We start from the raw sequence: 18,554 nt of genomic DNA on the forward strand, positions 1-18,554 counted from the left end.
GCCTGAAGAATGTCATACATATCCCACCTGGGGGAAGAGGCATGCTAACATGTGCTTTGCCCTCAGCTTGCCTTATGCTCCTTCATAAGGAACACTCCCCGGTAGGTCTTTGGTTGTGGGGTCAGGGAAAGGGTGTCTCACCTTGTGCCAAGGCCTAGGGTGGGTACCTGGGAAGGTCAGGATCTGGGCTCCATGAGTAACACAGGGTACACTCTGTCCTTCCCTACCAGGAATGTCCTCTTTCAGCTGAGTCCCCTTCCCTTCCTTTTGGAGACCCACAAAGCAGCATGGGTTCTGTTGGTGGGAGGCATTCTCTGTTTTCATTAGGTGCAATAAGGGGGCCCCACCGCACTTACCCCACCATGTACTTGGGCCAGAGCAGAGAAGCTCCTGGAGGTCAGAGATGACAGCTGGTCCAGATCACAGACCCCTGACCACACGCAGTGCTAACCAGGGGGAAGAGACTGTGGAGACAGTCACTGTCCCTGCCAGAGATGTGGAGATATGGGGAATGCATCCTCTAGCCTCATGGACCTTTCTGCCCCTCATCTTGCATAATCCTGACCTAGGGGAAGGGCAGAAAGCTTGCCATGATCTTCAGCATGAGATACTAGCAATTGCCTCACCCTTCCAGGATTTGGCAAAGGATATGTCGCTCCACCCTGGGGTGAGCCATTGGCCACAGAGACCATAAATAGCATCCCCCCAGAAGCCTCCTCACTCATCCCCTCTATCAGGGAATATCTGGAGTGGTGCCTGCTTCCTCAGCCCTGAAGTCATGGCCTTAGGTCTCCTGTGGCTGAGCCTTGCCCTGCTGGGGGTCTTGCAGACCCAGGCCCAGGACTCCACCCCAAACCTGATCCCAGCCCCGCCTCTGCACAGGGTCCCTCTGCAGCCTGACTTCCAAAATGAGCTGGTAAGGGGCCTGGAGGGGCAGGTGCAGGGAGGCCCTGAGAAGAGTGTGAACAGAGGGGAGGAGAGACAGGATGGGCTCAGACTTTAGCTCAGTCTGCCCTCTGGTGCCCTGATGGAAGACACACCTGAAACCTCCAACAACATGCAACCTTGCTGACAAGAGGGTTAGCTGAGTAGACAAACTCCCCTAGTCTACACTTTCTTCCATAACCCCTGTAGTCCTTGCAAGGTGGGAACACCTTCAGGCCCTCTACATAATGAGGAAACTGAGGCTCAGGGAAGCTAGCTGGCCACTTGCCAAGGGTCACCTTCTCCCTGACACACTCAGTGCTCCCGCCTGGCCTGATGGGCTAAAGCTCCACCAGGATCATCAGCCCAGCCTGTGTGGCCAGTCTGGGTCCCAGCAGCCCAGTTAGAGGGGCTTCTGGTTCTGGGCCAGGCTGCCTAGAGGTGCCTGCAGGGTTGGAGCAGGAGGGCCCCCTGTGTCTGCTCCTTGCCCTGCCTATCACCAGCCCCCATTGTAGTTCCAGGGGAAATGGTATATTGTAGGATTGGCAGGGAATGCATTTAATAAAGAAGAACACAGCCACTTGAAGATGTATGCCACCACCTACGAGCTGAACGAAGAGAACAGCTACAATGTCACCTCTATCCTGGCCTGGTGAGTGCCACCACCTCCTAAGGGATCATGGGGGACCTACAGGACTGCCCTTGGGGTCCAAGAAGCAGACTAATGTCTTAGCCAAGGGGTGACCAAAACTGAAAGATGATCATTCATCCTACCACTGGGTACTGGATCCTTGTGCTTATTCCTTCTTTCATTCACTAGATCAACATTTCTTGGTCACTTCAGCACAGACACAGTAGAGTACTGAGGATGGACAGAGACTCTCTACCAAAGAGAGCAGAGTGTCCTAGAATGGGAGGAGGGTCACTGAATCTAGCGTGGAATCCCACCTAGGACATTCTTAAGGGCTTCTAGGGAGGTGGTCTATGGAATGGGCCTTGAGGAACCAACCTGTGTCGGTAGAAGGCCTGGGACCTTCATGGCAGGGCTGCTGGGCTGAGTCAGAGAGAGCCACTTCTTCAAGAAACAGCAAGCCATTGCATGGCTGCCCTGAAAAGGAGCTGATGAGCAGTGGGGGGGGGGGGGTGGCCACAATGGCAGGGGACTCAGGTACTGGTGAGAAGTGGGTATGGCTGCAGCAGGGAGAGGATGATGGTGTGCAGCCCAGGAGGCTGATCAATCATAGGTGGAGATGACCAGAGTTTGGGGCAGATTAGGACCTAGAGAGGGAGGCAAGGCTTACCCAGCTCCTCTGGGTTTCTGGATTTGGCACTTGGGTATGGGGATAGAGCATCTGTCATTGAAGGATCCGAAGAGGGGCAGGTGTTGGGATATCGGCTCTGGAGTGCCAGGGGACCAGATGTTGGCCCAACAGCTAAGGGAGTCTTTGGCATCCAGCAGACTGGAGGCTTGGTGGTGATTCCCCCAAGAATGGTTATAGCAGGGTCCCAAAAGATAAGAATAGAGGACATGGGCACTTGGGTACCTCAGTTGGTTAAGCGTCCAACTTTGTCTCAGGTCATGATCTCATGGTTTGTCGGTGTGAGCCCCGTGTCGGGTTCTGTGCTGACAACTCAGAGCCTGGGGCCTGCTTTGGATTCTGTGTCTCCTTCTTTCTCTGCTCCTCCCCACCTCTTGCTCTGTCTCTCTCTTTCTCTCTCTCTCTCAAAAATTAATGAAAATGTTAAAATTAAAAAAATATATATATATGGAACAAATGCCTTGGTGTGAGGAAAAGTATGGAGCAAAGGCTGCCAAGGGGAAACAGCCCAGAAGAAGGAAGGACAGTAGGTGCTGGGAGGGAGAGTGTGGGCAGGTCAGAGTGGGCTCAGGGCAGAGTTGGCAGGGAGAGGCAGGGATGGGCTCAGTGGGGAAGAGCCAGGCCCATCTGAGGGGTGGGGAGTGAGGCTCCTGCTGTGGCACGGTGGGCTGTCACCCTCTTACCCACCCATCTCTTGCTTCCACAGGAACGAGACCTGTGACCACTGGCTCAGAATTTTCATCCCAAGTTCACAGCCAGGCGAATTCACCCTGGGCAACATTGAGCGTGAGTCCTGAGTGGATTGGGTCTCCAGGGTCACTGACCTTCCTGTCCCTCCACACAGATGCCAACCTGTGGAGGACGGGGTGGAAGAAATGGCTCCTTCTACCTGGCCAGGGCAGGCTAATTCCTTAGTGTCTGCCATGCAGGTTACATTGGAACTCAGAGCTACATTGTACGAGTGGTGGCCACAGACTACAACCAGGTTGCCACGGTGTTCTTCAAGACAGTTTACAAAAACCGGGAGTTCTTCAAGATCACCCTCTATGGTGGGTCTTACCCCCTGGGATCTGGCTCTTGTTTGTGTTGGGGAAGAAGAGGCCCACGACACCCAGCCCCCAAGGTTACCTACACTCCGAGCCCTGGGAGGTGGGAGAAGGGTCTGTGAAAAGAGAGGTGGGGAGGGGTCTGAGGCATCATTCATGGGTTCCACAATATTTATGGGGCTTTCGCCAGCCACTCACCAGCCATCTTGGTCACAGGGAGGACCAAGGAGCTGACCCATGAGCTGAAGGAAAACTTCATTAGCTTCGTCAAAGCCCTGGGCCTCACCGATGAGCACATCATCTTCCCTATCCACATTGGTAATCACCAGCTGGTGACAGGAGAAGGGTATATGGGTACTGCCCAGGCCTGATGTTACCTCACTAGAGAAGGGGAGAGAGAAGGGAAGCAGAGCCCTACTGTGGTCACTGGAGCTCCAGGAGCCACTTTGGGTTCAAGAAGACCCTGTCACACCCAGGGTTCTGGTTCCCAAGTTTCCTCCTTCACAATAGCTCAGTCCTGCCCACATGAGAATTACACATCTGGGGCCAAGCTTCCCCAGTCTCCTTGCCTGGCCATTTCTCCCTCTTCCTCCTCCCTGCCTGGCCTGTTTGTCCTGGGCCACCTCCTCCTTTGCCCTGGGGCTGGCTCACCACTGACTTGGCAGGTGCCCTTGTCCTCAGGCAGCCTGGCCTGGGCAGGTGCCTCCCCAAGGCTGAGGGTGTGTCAGGACTCAGCAGGTAAACAGGCAGAAGGCTTGGTGCCCAAGCAGGAACTTGGCTGAGCCTCACCTGCCTCCTTTGGAGAATGGGTATCACCCAGGTCTGCTTGTCCTCAGGCCTCTCCCTCAGTCCCCTTCCCTATCATCTAGTCCTCTGCTGTACCATCCCTGAAGGGAAGCCCCAGAGGTTCTGTGACTGGATCCAGGACAGCCCAGGGGCAGTGCAGGGGCCCTGGAGGCCAAGGATCCCACACACACACCCCTGCCCATGCTGACCACTTTGTCCTCCACAGATCAGTGCATCAATGAGTGAACAAAGGTGCGGTAAGTATGGCTGGAGAGGGGGCTGATGGTAGCCAGGGTGCATCTGGGAGGGGGTCCCAAGTCTCCCTTTGTCCCACCTGCCCAGCACCTCTTTATTCCCCTGACTCCCTCTCAGGTGCCCTCTGACTCTCTCCACCCCATCCCTCTCACCTCTGCTCAGGGCATTGTCCAGCTGTCCCCACCACTCTGGACACCAGTGAGAGATCCAGGGGATCATTCTCACTACACAGCCCACCAGCTCACTGCTTCCCAGACTGCCCTGTTAATGGAACCCGTCATTACTGTCTAAATAAACACATGTCCCCCGAACTCCAACCTGTGCTCCTTGACCTCTGGGCCCTCTGAGAGGGAAAAGAATCAAGGGCAGGCTCCTATTAGCATCACTCCCAGGTATTGTGTTCCCCAGCAAGGGATGGAGGCCACAGAAGCTGATTCCAGCTTTGACTGAACACTTCTAGCTCCCAAATCCGGGCCCAGACCCAGACCAGCAGGAGTCGTGACTTGCCCCTGCCTCCTAGCACACTGAAGGGGCACATCTCACACCCATGTTCAACCGCCTGCAGCAGGTCCAATGTCAGAGGTCCAGCCAGAACCAGGCAGATTGGAGAGGGTTGGGGGGTGGGTTGAGGTGCTGTCACCCTTCTGTCACCAGTGATAAAGTTTTGGAGTGATGGGGGGGCTCCCAAGCTAAGGGCCAATAAATATTTATTGAAGATATCTTTGGTGCAAAAATGTGATTTTATTAAAGCATGAGGACAGGGCCCATGGGTGGGAAAAGCTGCACTGGGGTTGTGATGGGTAATTGATTATATTTAGCCTCAAATTGGAGGAGGTCAGGGATAGAGTAGGTCTCTAATGTATTTTGGAAGCAAGGTTTCCAGGACTTTGAGGGGCTCGCTGTTGCTAGGGAAACACCACTTATTACAGTTGAATAAAACCTCAATCATGAAACTGTTCAGATGCATATCAGGGGCCATAAGTTTGGAGTATGATTGCCAGCATACACCTTGGGGTAGTTGAGAGAAGGAAGTAGACTTCCTTCCTGTAAGGATCTTGGAGGTTGGGATAATGTTGACTTTAGGTTCTCCTTGCCCCTAGCAAAGTGTCATCTTCAAAGCAGCTGAGATCCTAGAGGGAGGTCACTGCTGGTTTAAGGACTTGTCAATGGGCTGCAGGCAGTAAGGGGATTTAATTTTTCATTTGCCTTAGTTTCCTACATCACCATGGCAAGCAATTAAATGCCTTTCTTTTGTTCTTGGGTAGCCAGGAATGTGTGAGAAATATGTCACATATTCCACGGGGGGGGGGGGGGGGGTTGTCAGCCTGTTTTGTTCACAGTTGCCTCAGACTTCCTCATCATATCCCCCCTGATCAACTTTGACCCTTAAATCTTTAAGTTTGTTGAAGGAAGAAGGTCTCATCTTTCATAGCTTCTTCCTGCTGAGTAGGGGCATAGAGTTGTCCCTACCTATGGGTCATTATTGGTCCATAGGGAAACATAGGTCAGTCAAGGTGAGGCAGCTGAATCCAAGGTGGAAAACGTTGTATGAACTTGCTTGAGTAGAAACGATCATCTCTTGGCTTGAAGTTATTGTAGTGATGGAGTCTTGGCACCAGGCAGAGAGACTTGGGAGAAAACAGCAAAACGTAAGTAGAATAACTAGAAAGATCAGCTCAAATGAAAAGTCTTTGGTAGATAACAAAAATCTTCCAGTTCAAGAGTTTACCCAATCACTAAAGGAAAGAGAGGAATTGTTTAATGTGCCAATTTGAGTATTCTTGTCGTTAGAAATCCAGAAATATTTCTGTAATAGTGTGGAATGTATACATAGCATTTTGTACTTAATGAGAATATAACGTCCACCCTGTGTAGCACTTAAAACATCTATTGCCAGTCTGTTTTGTAGAAGTGTTTTATGCATTTTAGTTATTTTCATATTTAGTAAAATAATGGTATTTTGAGAGTCATTTAAGGCCTTAACCGTGTAACACGTGGTGTATAACCATCATATTGACTCTGTTTTGTTTAGTAACCCATCAGGTAGGTAATAAGAGGTACTTTTATAGAAACAAGACAAATACTGGTTAGTGATTACAGCAGATTACAAACCCAGTCTCTCCCAGTACTGCCAGTGAGCTTTTTTTTAGATTTTAGGCTTGAAGCATCCTCAGATGCTTTTGGGAACAGGCAGCAGGAATCAGATTGGTCTTTCTGGTTTTTAACTCAAATATCTGTGGTGATCCTTTTGAATGGCCTGTTGTAAGAAGGAACTGTTAGTAGAAATTGGGAAAGGAGGATGAAAAGGAAAGGTACAACTACCCTAAGAGAAGTCTGAAGTCTTCTACAGGTTCACAGGAATAAGAAGGCAGATTAGTTTACTCATTGAATTCCTGGGAAGGGGATACAGGTTTTATTTAGATATAGGAGCCCATGAAGTGTGCCCCTCTAATATACTGCAGCGGGAGTACATAATATGATCCAGTAGAAGCCCTTCCATTTTGGAGTTAAATCCCCTGTTATAGTAGGCTTTCCATCCTTTAAATAAACCAGGTGTTTTGGGTTTATATGGTGTGGGTTTCTAATAACTGTCAGATCAGGTTTAGGTAGGATATGTTTTGCATGTTCATTTAGAGATTTAGGAATTGCAAACACATTTGAACAGTTCCAGCATTTACCCAAGCAATACCACCTAAGGTGTATCATTATTTAACAGGACTTTCATTTAACATACCAAATAAAAAGACCTCCTTGGTCAAAAAGACTTTTTTTACAATTTAAATCCGGGGAAGTTTGTCAAACCTTCGAAAGTTATAGTGAACATCTGAAATAGAATTCAGTTCATTACAAATCTTAAAGCTTTAAATTATGTATTTAACCAAGATGGCAATATGAGATTCCAAAGGCAATATATAGGGTTATATACTTGTTAGCGAAACTTATCTCCTTTAACAGTGAGAAGTTTTTACTGAATGATCAATGACCTGATAAAGACAAACCTAAAGCTGTGGTTTTCCCAGGAGACAAAAGAGAAAACAAACCTTTGTATACTATTTTTTTATTTATTTTTTTAATCAAGAGCCGTACAATCCAAAGAAAACTGTGTTTTGAACAGAGAGAAAAGCAGAATTTCAACCTTATACTGGTGTACTTTTAAAAATCCATTCTGCAACATAGTCTGTCATAATCACACATAAAATTCCTTTCCAGGGTTGCCTGGGTGTCTCAGTCGGTTGAGTGTCCCACTTCGGCTCAGGTCATGATCTCACGGTCTGTGAGTTCGAGCCCTGCCTCAGGCTCTGTACTGACAGCTTGGAGCCTGGAGCCTGCTTCGGATTCTGTGTCTCCCTCTCTCTCTGCCCCTCCCCAGCTCATGCTCTGTCTCTTTCTCTGTCAAAAATAAATAAACATTAAAAAAAATTTTTTTAAATTCTTTTCCAAAGATTTCCCTTCATGAACCTTCTATGACTTTCCTTTGCATTCAAATTTTGTCCCAGGCCATTTTTCTCCAAACCAGTCTAATTTAAGACAAAATTACTTTCTTTTATCTGTAACAAAAATATATATTTCCATTCCTTCTCTCTTTTTTACACAGTCATACTTTCTTACATATAGAGTTGCTTTCCTTATTTCCATCAGTCTTAATTATGCTTAGCAGAATTTTGACTCTTAGCAACCTTAGTGTCCAGCTGAGACTAAGTAGTAACCATTTGTAAACCGTTACACCAGAATCCTTTTTTTTAAAAAATTTTTTTTCAACGTTTATTTATTTTGGGGACAGAGAGAGACAGAGCATGAACGGGGGAGGGGCAGAGAGAGAGGGAGACACAGAATAGGAAACAGGCTCCAGGCTCTGAGCCATCAGCCCAGAGCCCGATGCGGGGCTCAAACTCACGGACCGCGAGATCGTGACCTGGCTGAAGTCGGACGCTTAACCGACTGCGCCACCCAGGCGCCCCTACACCAGAATCCTTTAGATGGCAAATTCATGAATCAATTAAGCTTAAACCATGTTTTCCAATAGACCCAAATGTTCTTAGTTTCTCTGCAATAAGAAGTCAAAAGCAGAAACCTATATTCAGTAATCAATGCTTTAACACTCCATTCGTTCTATTTGGAAAAGACCTAGATATCCAGTGAATTCAATCCCATTTATCCAAGTGTCAGATTACCAAAGACTATGAAAGCTATCTTAATTATCTGTGAAAACTTTGAGATACATAAAATTATCCTTTAAGTCATCTTTTTCCTAACAAATTGCAACAGAGACAAGATGAGTTTGACCTTTAGGAAACCTTGGTAGAAAAAAATTTTCATATTTAATGCTGATAACTCTAAATACATGTCTATCTTAGTTACCCAACAAACTTAAATAAGCTTTAACACTGAATACGTTCCACCTGTGTTCACTTTAAGGACAGTTTGTTCCCCATTGTCACATTTTACCTGGGACACCAATGGGGGAATCTAAAGTGGGCGATCCAAGAGGGTGCTCATCGCTCTTTGATATCGTGGGTGGGAGGATGGTATAGAAGCCAGTTATGTAGGTCACACAGAGGGTGATGCAGAAACAGGAGGAGGGAGAAGGGAAGGCAGAAGAGGCGAAATGCCAGAGGCAGAGAGAGAGGATTTCTGGTTCTAAACTTTGTCAGCTGGGAAAGAGGAGACACCATGTTTGTTTGTTTGTTTGTTTGTTTTCCATCAAAGTGGAAATAGGGAGTCTATGTCAGGCTAGAGAAGACAAGGGATTTCCCTGAAACAAAGGGCGTTTGGGCAGCTGCTTGGGAATATTCTTTAAAGTACCTGTCTCAAGGTAGACTACCCACAGTTGGCTCCAATTATAGCCAATAACTCAGGAAATGAATGAGGGAGAGACTCCCACATCTATTAGGAGGAGGAACAGAGAGAAAGGGTCAGCATCCCCTTTGTCAGGGAGGGCCTTTGCTTCCACTAGCACCTGAGTTCCATCAGGAGGAGGCCTGTTAGGACATCCACTATGCCCGGAGGGAGTTTACTAGCCAAACATATTTGGGCAAGTGCATTCTGCAAGAGGCCTTTTGGTCCAGGTCCTGACTTAGATCTGTGAAGGCCTGGACCTGGGGTACCCCTGTGCATTGATTCTGTTTCCTGCAGAAGAGCTCTAGCTGCTAGATCCTACTAAGGCCATACACAGTTACATGACATCAGCCTTTTCCTAAATTTTGCAATCCAATTTGTTTCCAGTGGGTTAAAAAGACATCCCAAGGAGGAGTCCTTGGGGACTGAGAAGTTCCCATCCTCTTCCTAGAGAGAGAAAAGTAGAGAAGGGCCATTACCATGAAAATCCCGCCTAATCACCAGGTGGCAGCACCCGTGCAGGATACATCAGAGGTTTCTGAGGAGTCAATGTGACCGGAGGCCTACCTCGAAGCACATCTCGATGATCACCAACCAGCCTTTAAGGGCTTCTGTAGAAGGAATGTGGTGTCCCCCCCACTTTCCCATTTCATCCTAGCCTACAAATCGGTGCCAGCAGATGGACCTAGTTTGCCTTGCTGAGAAGCTGAAGACAACATCATTTTTAAATCATGGAAAATACTGGAAAAGTTTTACAAGATGGAATTGTCCAATTTTGTAATTTAAGTCCTAGTTAATAGAGGACATTGACAAAAAACTGTGAAGACTGAAACCCATTATGATCTACTCTACATGCCAACACATACAGTCTTTACAGCCAACTTCCTGGGAAATGGTTCCCAGTTCATCAGGGTACTGGTTTTGCAGGTTTCTAGGGGAGGTCCCACAGCCAGAAACTGGTGAGACCAGGGATGTGGATGGGATCACGCTAGACCAATGAAGAGGAAACCTCACACAGGAGTCTTAAGATTGGCAGCCATGTTAGTCACTTAGGTGGCTGTCCTGTGCCCAGGACAGACAACAATGTATAAGGACAGAAATAAAGAGAGGGCACAAGTTTCTGGATCTTTTTACCATTCCGGCCTGGGGATTCACTTTCAGCCAAAAGACAGGCTCTCTCCTCCCCAGAGAGTAGCCATGGGCTACAGGAGTACAGCCTGAGCAATAGACAGGAAAGTGTTCTAATAAGACCAGACTCCTTGAAAAAATCTGGACTCAGAGCTTCAGTGCAAACTTGGTGAGCACTTTCTCTTTGCTTCCTTCAGAGTAAAGGAAGCAAAGAGAAAGCGCTCACCAAGTTTGCACTGAAGCTCTGAGTCCAGATGAAAAGACCCACACCCCACATTGGAGGCCAAATGGTGAGGTTATTGAGTGGGGTGGGGAGGGTTCCAGAGCTGACAGCCAAGAAAGAATTCTTGAAGATGTCTTGGTGCAAAAAAAAAAAAAAAAAAAAAAAAAGATTTTATTAAAACATGAGGACAGGATCCATGGGCAGAAAAAGCTGCATTGAAGTTGGGAAGAGTGACTGTTTATATACTAGGAAGTTAGGGGAAGTAAAGTCAAAAGGGAAGGAGGCCTCCAGAAGGAGTCTGACGTGCTAAAGAGGACTCCTAATCTACCCTAGGACCTGCTATTGTCAAGCTTAGGTTGTTTTACCTTTAGTAAGGGATTTATATTTAGGAATGGTAGGGGGTCCTGGGAAAATGTACCCTGTATGTGCCTCAATTATTTGTCACTGGACTGCAGGGTATCAGGAAATTTAATCTTACCTGCCATTTCCTTCTTGCCTTTCTTCCCCACATCACCATGGTGGGGAGGGTGTTAATAGGGGCTCCAGGAACCTGAGTCTATAGGCTTCTGGAGGCTAGACTATTGATAAGATTGTCTTTTTCTTCTAATTTACTAAGATATTTGTAAACTGATGGAGACTCATGTCCTGCATGACTGGGATCTCTATCAGTTAACCATGTGTTTTCTTTCCTTTCCTTTGTTCTTGGGCAGCCAGAGGAATGTCACACATATCCCACCTGAGAGTGGGGGGTGGGGGGCTCTAGCTTGTATATTATGCTCCTATTCACCCAGAGTTCCTTCTCTCTGGACCAAACACCCAAAGCCCAGGCTAGGGGAGCTGGTTCCCCTGTAGCAGGTAGACATGCTAATGAGGTCTCTGGGAGTCTCATTTGAAGCCAGTCAGCCCTCAGGTCAGCCTCAGGTCAGGCATTCCATCAGCTCTGGCCCTGGTGGTGACATCTAGGAGACACTGCCTGGGGGCTGGGGCCCATCACTGCCTCCCATGGACATCCAAGCTCCCATGAGGAAACTGCTTCCCTCCCAGACAAAGCTGGGATCAGCCATGGCAGGAACATTTCTGGGGGCCCAGTCCTATCCCTGGGCTCCACAGTTCAAGACTATGGCCAGAGATGGCAGATGAAATCAGTGATCTCTCAAGGATGAGGCTGAGTCCTTGCACTCACTGTGACCCAAGGTTCCCGGTGTCCAGAGTAGCAGGGTAGATAGCCCCCTTTGGGGCGCCAGCCCCCCCACCCCACTTCACACAGTGCAGATGCATGTCCCCATTGTCCCCCACCAGGAAGGAACTAAGGGCCAAGTCCCTTAGGGGCCAACTGAGGTCTGGGTTCACCCTGCCAATGGGGCATGGAGGAGGGGAGGGGCTGATTCTTGATGGCAATGAGGGTGCTTTTGAATGGTGGGGGTTCAGAGATGACAGCCATGAAAGGATTCTTGGAACATCTTTTGTTCAAAAAAGGTGATTCTATTAAAGCACAGGGACAATAATAGTCTTGAGCATAAAGAGCTACACTGGGGCTTTGAAGAGTGACTGGTTATAATCCATGGGGTTGGGGGACATAAAGTCAAGAGGAAGTTTCTAAAGGGATTTTCATATGCTCAAGTAGACTCCCACATTACTGGAGGCCTAGATGTTGTCAAGCTAAGGTTGTTTAACCCTCTAGCAAAGCATTAACATTCAGACAGTAAGGAATTCCTGGAGAAATGTTATACTCTGTACGTGCCTCAAGTTTGTCAATGGACTGTAGGTTTTAATGAAATTCAATTCCATCTGCCATTTTCTTCTTGCCTTGGTTCCCCATATCACTATGGGAGGGAGGGTGATGTTGGGGCTCCAGGAAACTGAGTATAGGTTTCTGGCGATTAAGCTATTGATAAGATTCCCTTTTTCTCCTAACTTACTAGGACATAGGTAGACTGATGGAGAGTCATGACCTTCAGGACTGTAATCTCTCTCAGCTAACCATTTGTTTTCTTTCTTTTCCTTTGTTCTTGGGCAGCCAGGAGCGCCTGAGGATTGTCACACAGATCCCAACTAGGGGGAGGGGGATGCTAGCATGTGTTTTCCCCTCAGCTTACCTTATGTTCCCTCATCAGGAACATTCCCAGGTGAGCTGTTGGGAGGTGCAGGGAGCAGAAGCGTGTCTCACACTGTGCCAGGGCCTGGGGTGGGTCCCTGGGAGGGCCAGGATCTGGGCTCCATGAGCAGCACAGGGTACACTCTGTCCTTTGTGCCAGGAATGTCTTTTTCAGCTGCCTCCACTTCTGTTCCCCTTGGAGAACCAGAAAGCAACATTGGTTCCTTTGGTGTGAAGAATTCTCTGTTTTCACCAGGTGCAGGAAGGGGGTCCCACCACCCTTACCCCACCCTGCTCTTGAGCTCCAGTTGAGAGGCTCCTGACAGTCAGACAGCTGGTCCAGATCGAAGACCCCTGACCACTCACAGTGCTAACCAGAGGGAAGAGAGTGTGGAAGGAGTCACTGTCCCCTCCAGAGATGTGGAGATATGGGGAATGCACCCTCCCACCTCCTGGACCTTTCTGCCCCTCATCTTGCATAATTCTGACCTGAGGGAAAGGGCAGAGAGCTTGCCATGATCCTCAGCACGAGTTGCTGGCAATTGCCTCATCCTTCCAGGATTTGGCAAAGGATAAGTTGCTCCACCCTGGGGTGACCTATTGGCCACAGAGACCATAAATAGCATCCCCCCAGAAGCCTCCTCACTCATCCCTTCTTTCAGGGAAACTGAAAGTGGTGCCTGCCTTCTTGGCCCTGAAGTCATGGCCTTAGGTCTCCTGTGGTTGGGCCTTGTCCTGCTGGGAGCCCTGCAGACCAAGGCCCAGGACTCCACCCCAAACCTGATCCCAGCCCCGCCTCTGCTCTGGGTCCCTGTGGAGCCTGTCTTCCAGAAACAGCTGGTAAGTGACCTGAAGGGGCAGCTGCAGGGAGACCCCCGAGAAGAGTGTCAACAGAGGGGAGGAGAGGCAGGATGGGCTCAGGCTTTAGCTCAGTCTGCTCTCTCGGGTGCCCTAATGGAAGGCACACCCCATGCCCCCATCCACACCCAACCTTGCTGACAAGAGGGTCAGCTGAGCAGACTCCCCTGGTCCACACTCTCTTCCAAAACCTCCACAGTCAATGCCAGGTGGGAAGATCTTCAGGCCCTCTACATGATGAAGAAACAGGCTCAGGGATGCCAGTGGCCACTTGCCAAGTGTCACCTTCTCCCTGACACACTCAGGGCTCCTGCCTGGCCTGACGGGCTCCAGCTCCTGCCAGGCTCATCAGCCCAGCCTGTGTGGCCAGTCTGGGTCCCTGCAGTCCCATTAGAGGTACTTATGTTACAGGTCCAGACCGCCTAGAGGTGCCAGCAGGGATGGAGCAGGAGGGCCCCCTGTGGCTGCCTCTGGCTCTGCCTATCATCAGCCCCCACTGTAGTTCCAGGGGAAATGGTACGTCTTAGGATTGGCAGGGAACGAATTTGATAAAGAAAAAGACAGCCAGTTGAAGATGTATACCGACACCTTCAAGCTGAATGAAGACAACAGCTACAATGTCACCTCTGCCCTGGCCTGGTGAGAGCAACTACTGCCTAGAGGAGCATGGGGTGCTGAGAGGACTGCTGTGGAGGTACAATAGGCAGACTGATGTCATAGCCAAGGGGTGACCAAAGCTGAAAGATAATCATTCATCCTACCACTGGGTACTGGATCCCTGTATTTATTCCTTCTTTCATTCACTGGATCAACATTTCTCAGTCACTTCAGCACAGACACATGACAGTTCTTCAGATGGACACAGACTGTCATCAGGAAACAAGACAGAGAATAGGTGTCCTAGAATGGGAGGAGGGTCACTGGATCCAGCCTAGAATCCCACCTAGGGCTTTGTCAAGAGCTTCCAGGGAGATGGTCTGTGGGATGGGCCTTAGGAACCAACCTGCATCAGAAGGAGGCCTGGGACCTTCGTGGCAGGGCTGGTGGACTGAGTCAGAGAGAGCCACTTCAAGAAACAGCAAGCCATTGCATGGCTGCCCTGAGCAGGAGCTGATGAGCAGTATGGAGGGGGCGGTGAACACAGTGGTGGGGGCCTCAGGTACTGGTGAGGAGCGGGTGTGGCTGCAGCAGGAAGAGGAATGATGGTGTGCAGCCCAGGAGGCTGATCAGTCATAGGTGGGAGATGACCAGAGCAGGGGCAGATTAGAACCTAGAGAGGGGAAGCAAGGCTTACCCAGCTTCTCTGGGTTTCTGGCTCTGGCACCTGGGGATGGGGCTAGAGCATCCGTCATAGAAGGATCAGAAGAAAGACAGATGCTGGGAAATTGGCTCTGGGGTGACAGGGGACCAGATGGGATGCAGGTGAGAGGTCAGGTTTGGTCCAACAGCTAAGGGAGTCTTTGGCATCCAGCAGGCTGGAGCCTTGGTGGTGATTTCCCTAGGAGAGGTTACAGCAGGAAGCCACAACATAAGATAGGTGACAGGGTGCCTGGGTGGTCAGTTGGTTAAGCATCCGAGATTGACTCAGGTCATCATTTCATACTTTGTGGGTTCAAGCCCTGTGTCGGGCTCTGTGCTGACAGCTCAGAGCCTGGAGACTGCTTTGGATTCTGTGTCCTCCTCTCTCTCTGCTACCACCCACACCCCAGTTCATGCTCTGTCTCTCTATTTCTCAAAAATCAATGAACATCTAAAAAAAGTTTTTTTTAAAAAAAGAATAACTGACAAATGCTTCAGGTGGGAGAGAGAATATAGAGGGAAAGCCACCAAAGGGAATCAGCCCAGAAGAAGGAAGGACAGTAGGTGCACAGAGAGAGTCTGAGTAGGTCAGGTGTCTCAGGGCAGAGTTGGCAGGGACAGGCAGGGATGGGCTTAGCGGGAAAGAGCCAGACCCATCTGAGGGGTGGGATGCGGGTCTCCTGCTATGGCAGGGTGGGGTGTCACCCTCTTACCCACCCTTCTCTTGCTTCCACAGGGGCCAGCGCTGTGACCACTGGACCAAAATTTTCACCATAAATTTGCATCTAGACCAATACACCCTGGGCAACATTGAGCGTGAGTCCTCAGTGGGGTGGGTCTCCAGGAGCAAAGACCTCCCTGCCGCTCCACACAGATGCCATTCTGTGGAGTCCGGGTAGGAATCAATAGCTCCCTCTGCCTGGCCAGGGCACGCTGATCCTTCACCATCCACCATGCAGGTTACACTGGAATCCAGAGATACACTGCACAAGTGGTGACCACAGACTACAACCAGTTTGCCATACTGTACTTCAAGAAAGTTTATGACAACCAGGAGAACATCAAGGTCATCCTCTATGGTGGGTCTTACACCTGGTGGGACCCAGCTCTTGTTCATGCTGGGGGAGAAGAGGCCCATCGCATCCAGCCCTCAGGTCCCCTTCACTCTGAGCCCCAGGGAGGCGGGAGAGAGGTCTTTCCACAGAACCCCTCATGAGGAAGGGGTCTGAGTCATTGTTCACATGTTCGACAATCATTATGGAGCTTTCACCAGCCACTAACCAGCCATCTTGGCCACAGGGAGGACCAAGGAGCTGCCTCCTGTGAAAGCAATCTTCATCATCTTTGCCAAATTCCTGGGCCTCACCGATGACCACATCATCTTCCCTATCCCCAATGGTAATCACCAGCTGGGCAGAGGAGAAAGGCACATGGGGACTGTCCAGGCTGGATGTTGCCTCACTAGGGAAGGGGGGAGAGGAGGGATGAAGGCCCCTGCTGTAGTCACTGGAGCCCCAGGAGCCACTTCAGGTTCAGGAAGAACCTGCCACACCCAGAGTCCTGGTTCCCATGTGTTCTCCCTCACACTAGCTCAGACCTGCCCACATGAGTATTGCACATGTGGGACAAGTTTCCTCAGTCTCCTTGCCTGGCCACCTCCCCCTCCACCCAGTCCTGTTTGTCCTGGGCCAACTCCCCCTTTGCCTTGAGGCTGGTTCACCACTGACTTGGCAGGCACCCTTGTCCTCAGGCATCCTGGTCTGGGCAGGTGCTTCCCCAAGGCTGAGGGTGTGTCAGGACTCAGCAGGTAAACAGGCAGAAGGCTTGGTGCCCAAGCAGCAGTGTGGCTGGGCCTCACCTGCCTCCTTTGGAGAATGGGTGTCACCCAGGTCTGCTTGTCCTCAGGCCTCTCCTCCAGTCTCCTGACCCATCATCCAGTCCTCTGCTGTACCGTCTATGAAGGGAACCCCTAGAGCTTCTGTGGCTAGACAAGGCTGAGGCCCAGGGTAGCCCAGGGACAGTGCAGGGGCCCTGGAAGTCAGTGATCCCACACACACACCCCTATCCATGCTGACCACTTTGTCCCCCACAGATCAGTGCATCGATGAGTGAGCAAAGGTGCGGTAAGTATGGCTGGAGAGGGGGCTGATGGGAGCCAGGGTGCAGCTGGGAGGGGGTCCCAGATCTGCCTTTGTCCCACCTGCCCAGCACTGCTGCCCTCTCTATTCCCTTGACTCCCTCTCAGGTGCTCTGTGGCTCTCTCCACCCCATCTCTCATGCCGACCTCTGCCCAAGGTACTGCCCAAGTGTTCCTACCAGCCTGGACAGCCCTGAGAGAGCCAGGAGACCCTTCTCACAGCACAGCCCACCAACTGCTCCCCAGGCCGCCCAACTGACAGAACCCCTCCTTGGTTGCTAAATAAACACATGTCCCCTGGTCCCCATTCTGTTCTCCTTGACCTCTGGGCCTTCTGAGAGAAAAAAGAGCAAAGGGCAGGCTTCTATTAGCATCACTGCCAGGAGCTGTGATCCTCAGAAAGGGATTGAGGCCACAGAAGGCCAGAAGCCAGAAGACTGAATACTTCCAGCTCCCAACTCCAAGACCAGCTCCAGACCATCAGCAGCCCTCAGTTCCCCTTGCCTCCTAGCACACTGCTGGGGCACAACTCACACCCATGTTCAGCCACCAGCTGAATGGTCCAATGGCAGAGGCCCAGCCAAGGCCAGGCAGCTGGAGAGGGTTGGGGGGGCTGAGTTGGTGGCACCCCCACTTCACCAGAATTGAAGTTTTGGGGTGATTGGGGGTCTGGAGCCAAGGGTCAAGAAAGAATTCTTGAAGACATCTTTGGTGCAAAAATGTGTTTTAATTAAAGTATGGGACAGGATCCATGGACAGAAAGAGCTGCCCTGGGGATGTGAAGAGTGACTGCTTATATACTCAAGTTGGAGGCAGTAAAGTCAAGGTAGTTTCCTAAGAGATTTTCATATGCTAAAGAAGATTTACAGAATACTGGAGGCCTAGCTATTGTCAAGCTAAGGTATTTTTCCCTCTAGCAAACATCAACATTAAGACAGTAGGGAGTTCCTTGAGAAATGTTCTTCTCTGCCAGCCTCTAATATCTGTCAACGGGCTGCAGGGTATCAGGAAATTAACATTACCTGCCATTTCTTCCTGCCTTTCTTCCCCATATTACTATGAGGGGTGATGTGGGGGCTCCAGGAAACCGAGTCTATAGGTTTCTGGAGATTAGACTATTGATAAGATTGCCTTTTTCTTCTAATTTACTAAGATATTTGTAAACTGATGGAGACTTATATCCTCCATGACTGGGATCTCTATCAGTTAACCATTTGTTTTCTTTCCTTTCCTTTGTTTTTGGGCAGCCAGGAGTGTCTGAGGAATGTTACACATCTCACCTGAGGTGGGGGGAGGGGTAATGCTAGTTTGTACTTTGCCCACAGCTTGCCTTATTCTCCCTCATCATATCACCCCTTGTTGCATCCACACGACTCCTGAATCAGAATGCTATGGGCACCAGTGACAATCACAACAAAGTTTATTGCAATGAGAGGCAAGCCAACCGATCAGGACTGACACTCTTGACAAGAGTGCGGTCTCGAACAGCCAGGGTACAGAGTTTTTATAGCCAACCACATCATCTTATCATCACCTGGGAACAGAACAAAGGAATAGTTCCCAGATGGGGGTGGAAATAGTTCAGACACGCCCTTGCCCCAATCCAATCAAACACTAATCCAGTTGATTTTCCTTGAACTTTTGTTCC

At 49.7% G+C, this 18,554-nt stretch overlaps 3 protein-coding genes across 6 annotated transcripts in view; all 3 read left to right on the top strand.

Moving 5' to 3' along the window:
• Positions 1–18,554, top strand: part of LOC122474812 (neutrophil gelatinase-associated lipocalin-like) — a 73,074-nt gene that overhangs the window by 32,551 nt on the left and 21,969 nt on the right. The window contains exons 6-7 of one of the 2 annotated variants that reach the window (XM_043565977.1): positions 16,862–16,892; positions 17,015–17,209. In XM_043565977.1, the coding sequence (XP_043421912.1) occupies positions 16,862–16,881 (20 nt within the window). In that variant the 3' untranslated portion in view covers positions 16,882–16,892; positions 17,015–17,209. Of the gene's footprint in view, positions 1–16,861; positions 16,893–17,014; positions 17,210–18,554 lie in introns of those variants that run through there. The other variant, XM_043565976.1, reaches the window with a different exon arrangement.
• LOC122474813 (neutrophil gelatinase-associated lipocalin-like) overlaps positions 1–18,554 on the top strand; it is a 101,446-nt gene that overhangs the window by 18,997 nt on the left and 63,895 nt on the right. The gene's annotated exons all lie outside the window — the stretch shown is intronic.
• LOC122474818 (neutrophil gelatinase-associated lipocalin-like) lies at positions 741–17,209 on the top strand. 2 transcript variants are annotated; one of them, XM_043565989.1, is made up of 7 exons: positions 13,264–13,452; positions 13,973–14,109; positions 15,506–15,585; positions 15,729–15,848; positions 16,069–16,167; positions 16,862–16,892; positions 17,015–17,209. In XM_043565989.1, exons 1-6 carry the CDS (start codon positions 13,315–13,317, stop codon positions 16,879–16,881), a joined length of 594 nt encoding a protein of 197 aa, XP_043421924.1. In that variant the 5' UTR covers positions 13,264–13,314; the 3' UTR covers positions 16,882–16,892; positions 17,015–17,209. The 2 variants fall into 2 exon arrangements, with proteins under 2 accessions (XP_043421925.1, XP_043421924.1); XM_043565990.1 differs by lacking the exons at positions 13,264–13,452; positions 13,973–14,109; positions 15,506–15,585; ... (2 more) ...; positions 16,862–16,892; positions 17,015–17,209 and adding exons at positions 741–916; positions 1,440–1,576; positions 2,950–3,029; ... (1 more) ...; positions 3,506–3,607; positions 4,302–4,704.

Source organism: Prionailurus bengalensis, chromosome D4 (genome assembly GCF_016509475.1).
Source record: "Prionailurus bengalensis isolate Pbe53 chromosome D4, Fcat_Pben_1.1_paternal_pri, whole genome shotgun sequence".
Classification (NCBI taxonomy): Eukaryota; Metazoa; Chordata; class Mammalia; order Carnivora; family Felidae; genus Prionailurus; species Prionailurus bengalensis.

Excerpts from the sequence above, each read along its gene's own strand:
- LOC122474818 (XM_043565990.1), top strand. The coding sequence starts at position 779 with ATGGCCTTAGGTCTCCTGTGGCTGAGCCTTGCCCTGCTGGGGGTCTTG. Across the intron at positions 917-1,439 it reads CTGACTTCCAAAATGAGCTG|TTCCAGGGGAAATGGTATAT; the intron begins GTAAGGGGCCTG and ends CCCCCATTGTAG. Across the intron at positions 3,293-3,505 it reads CTTCAAGATCACCCTCTATG|GGAGGACCAAGGAGCTGACC; the intron begins GTGGGTCTTACC and ends TCTTGGTCACAG.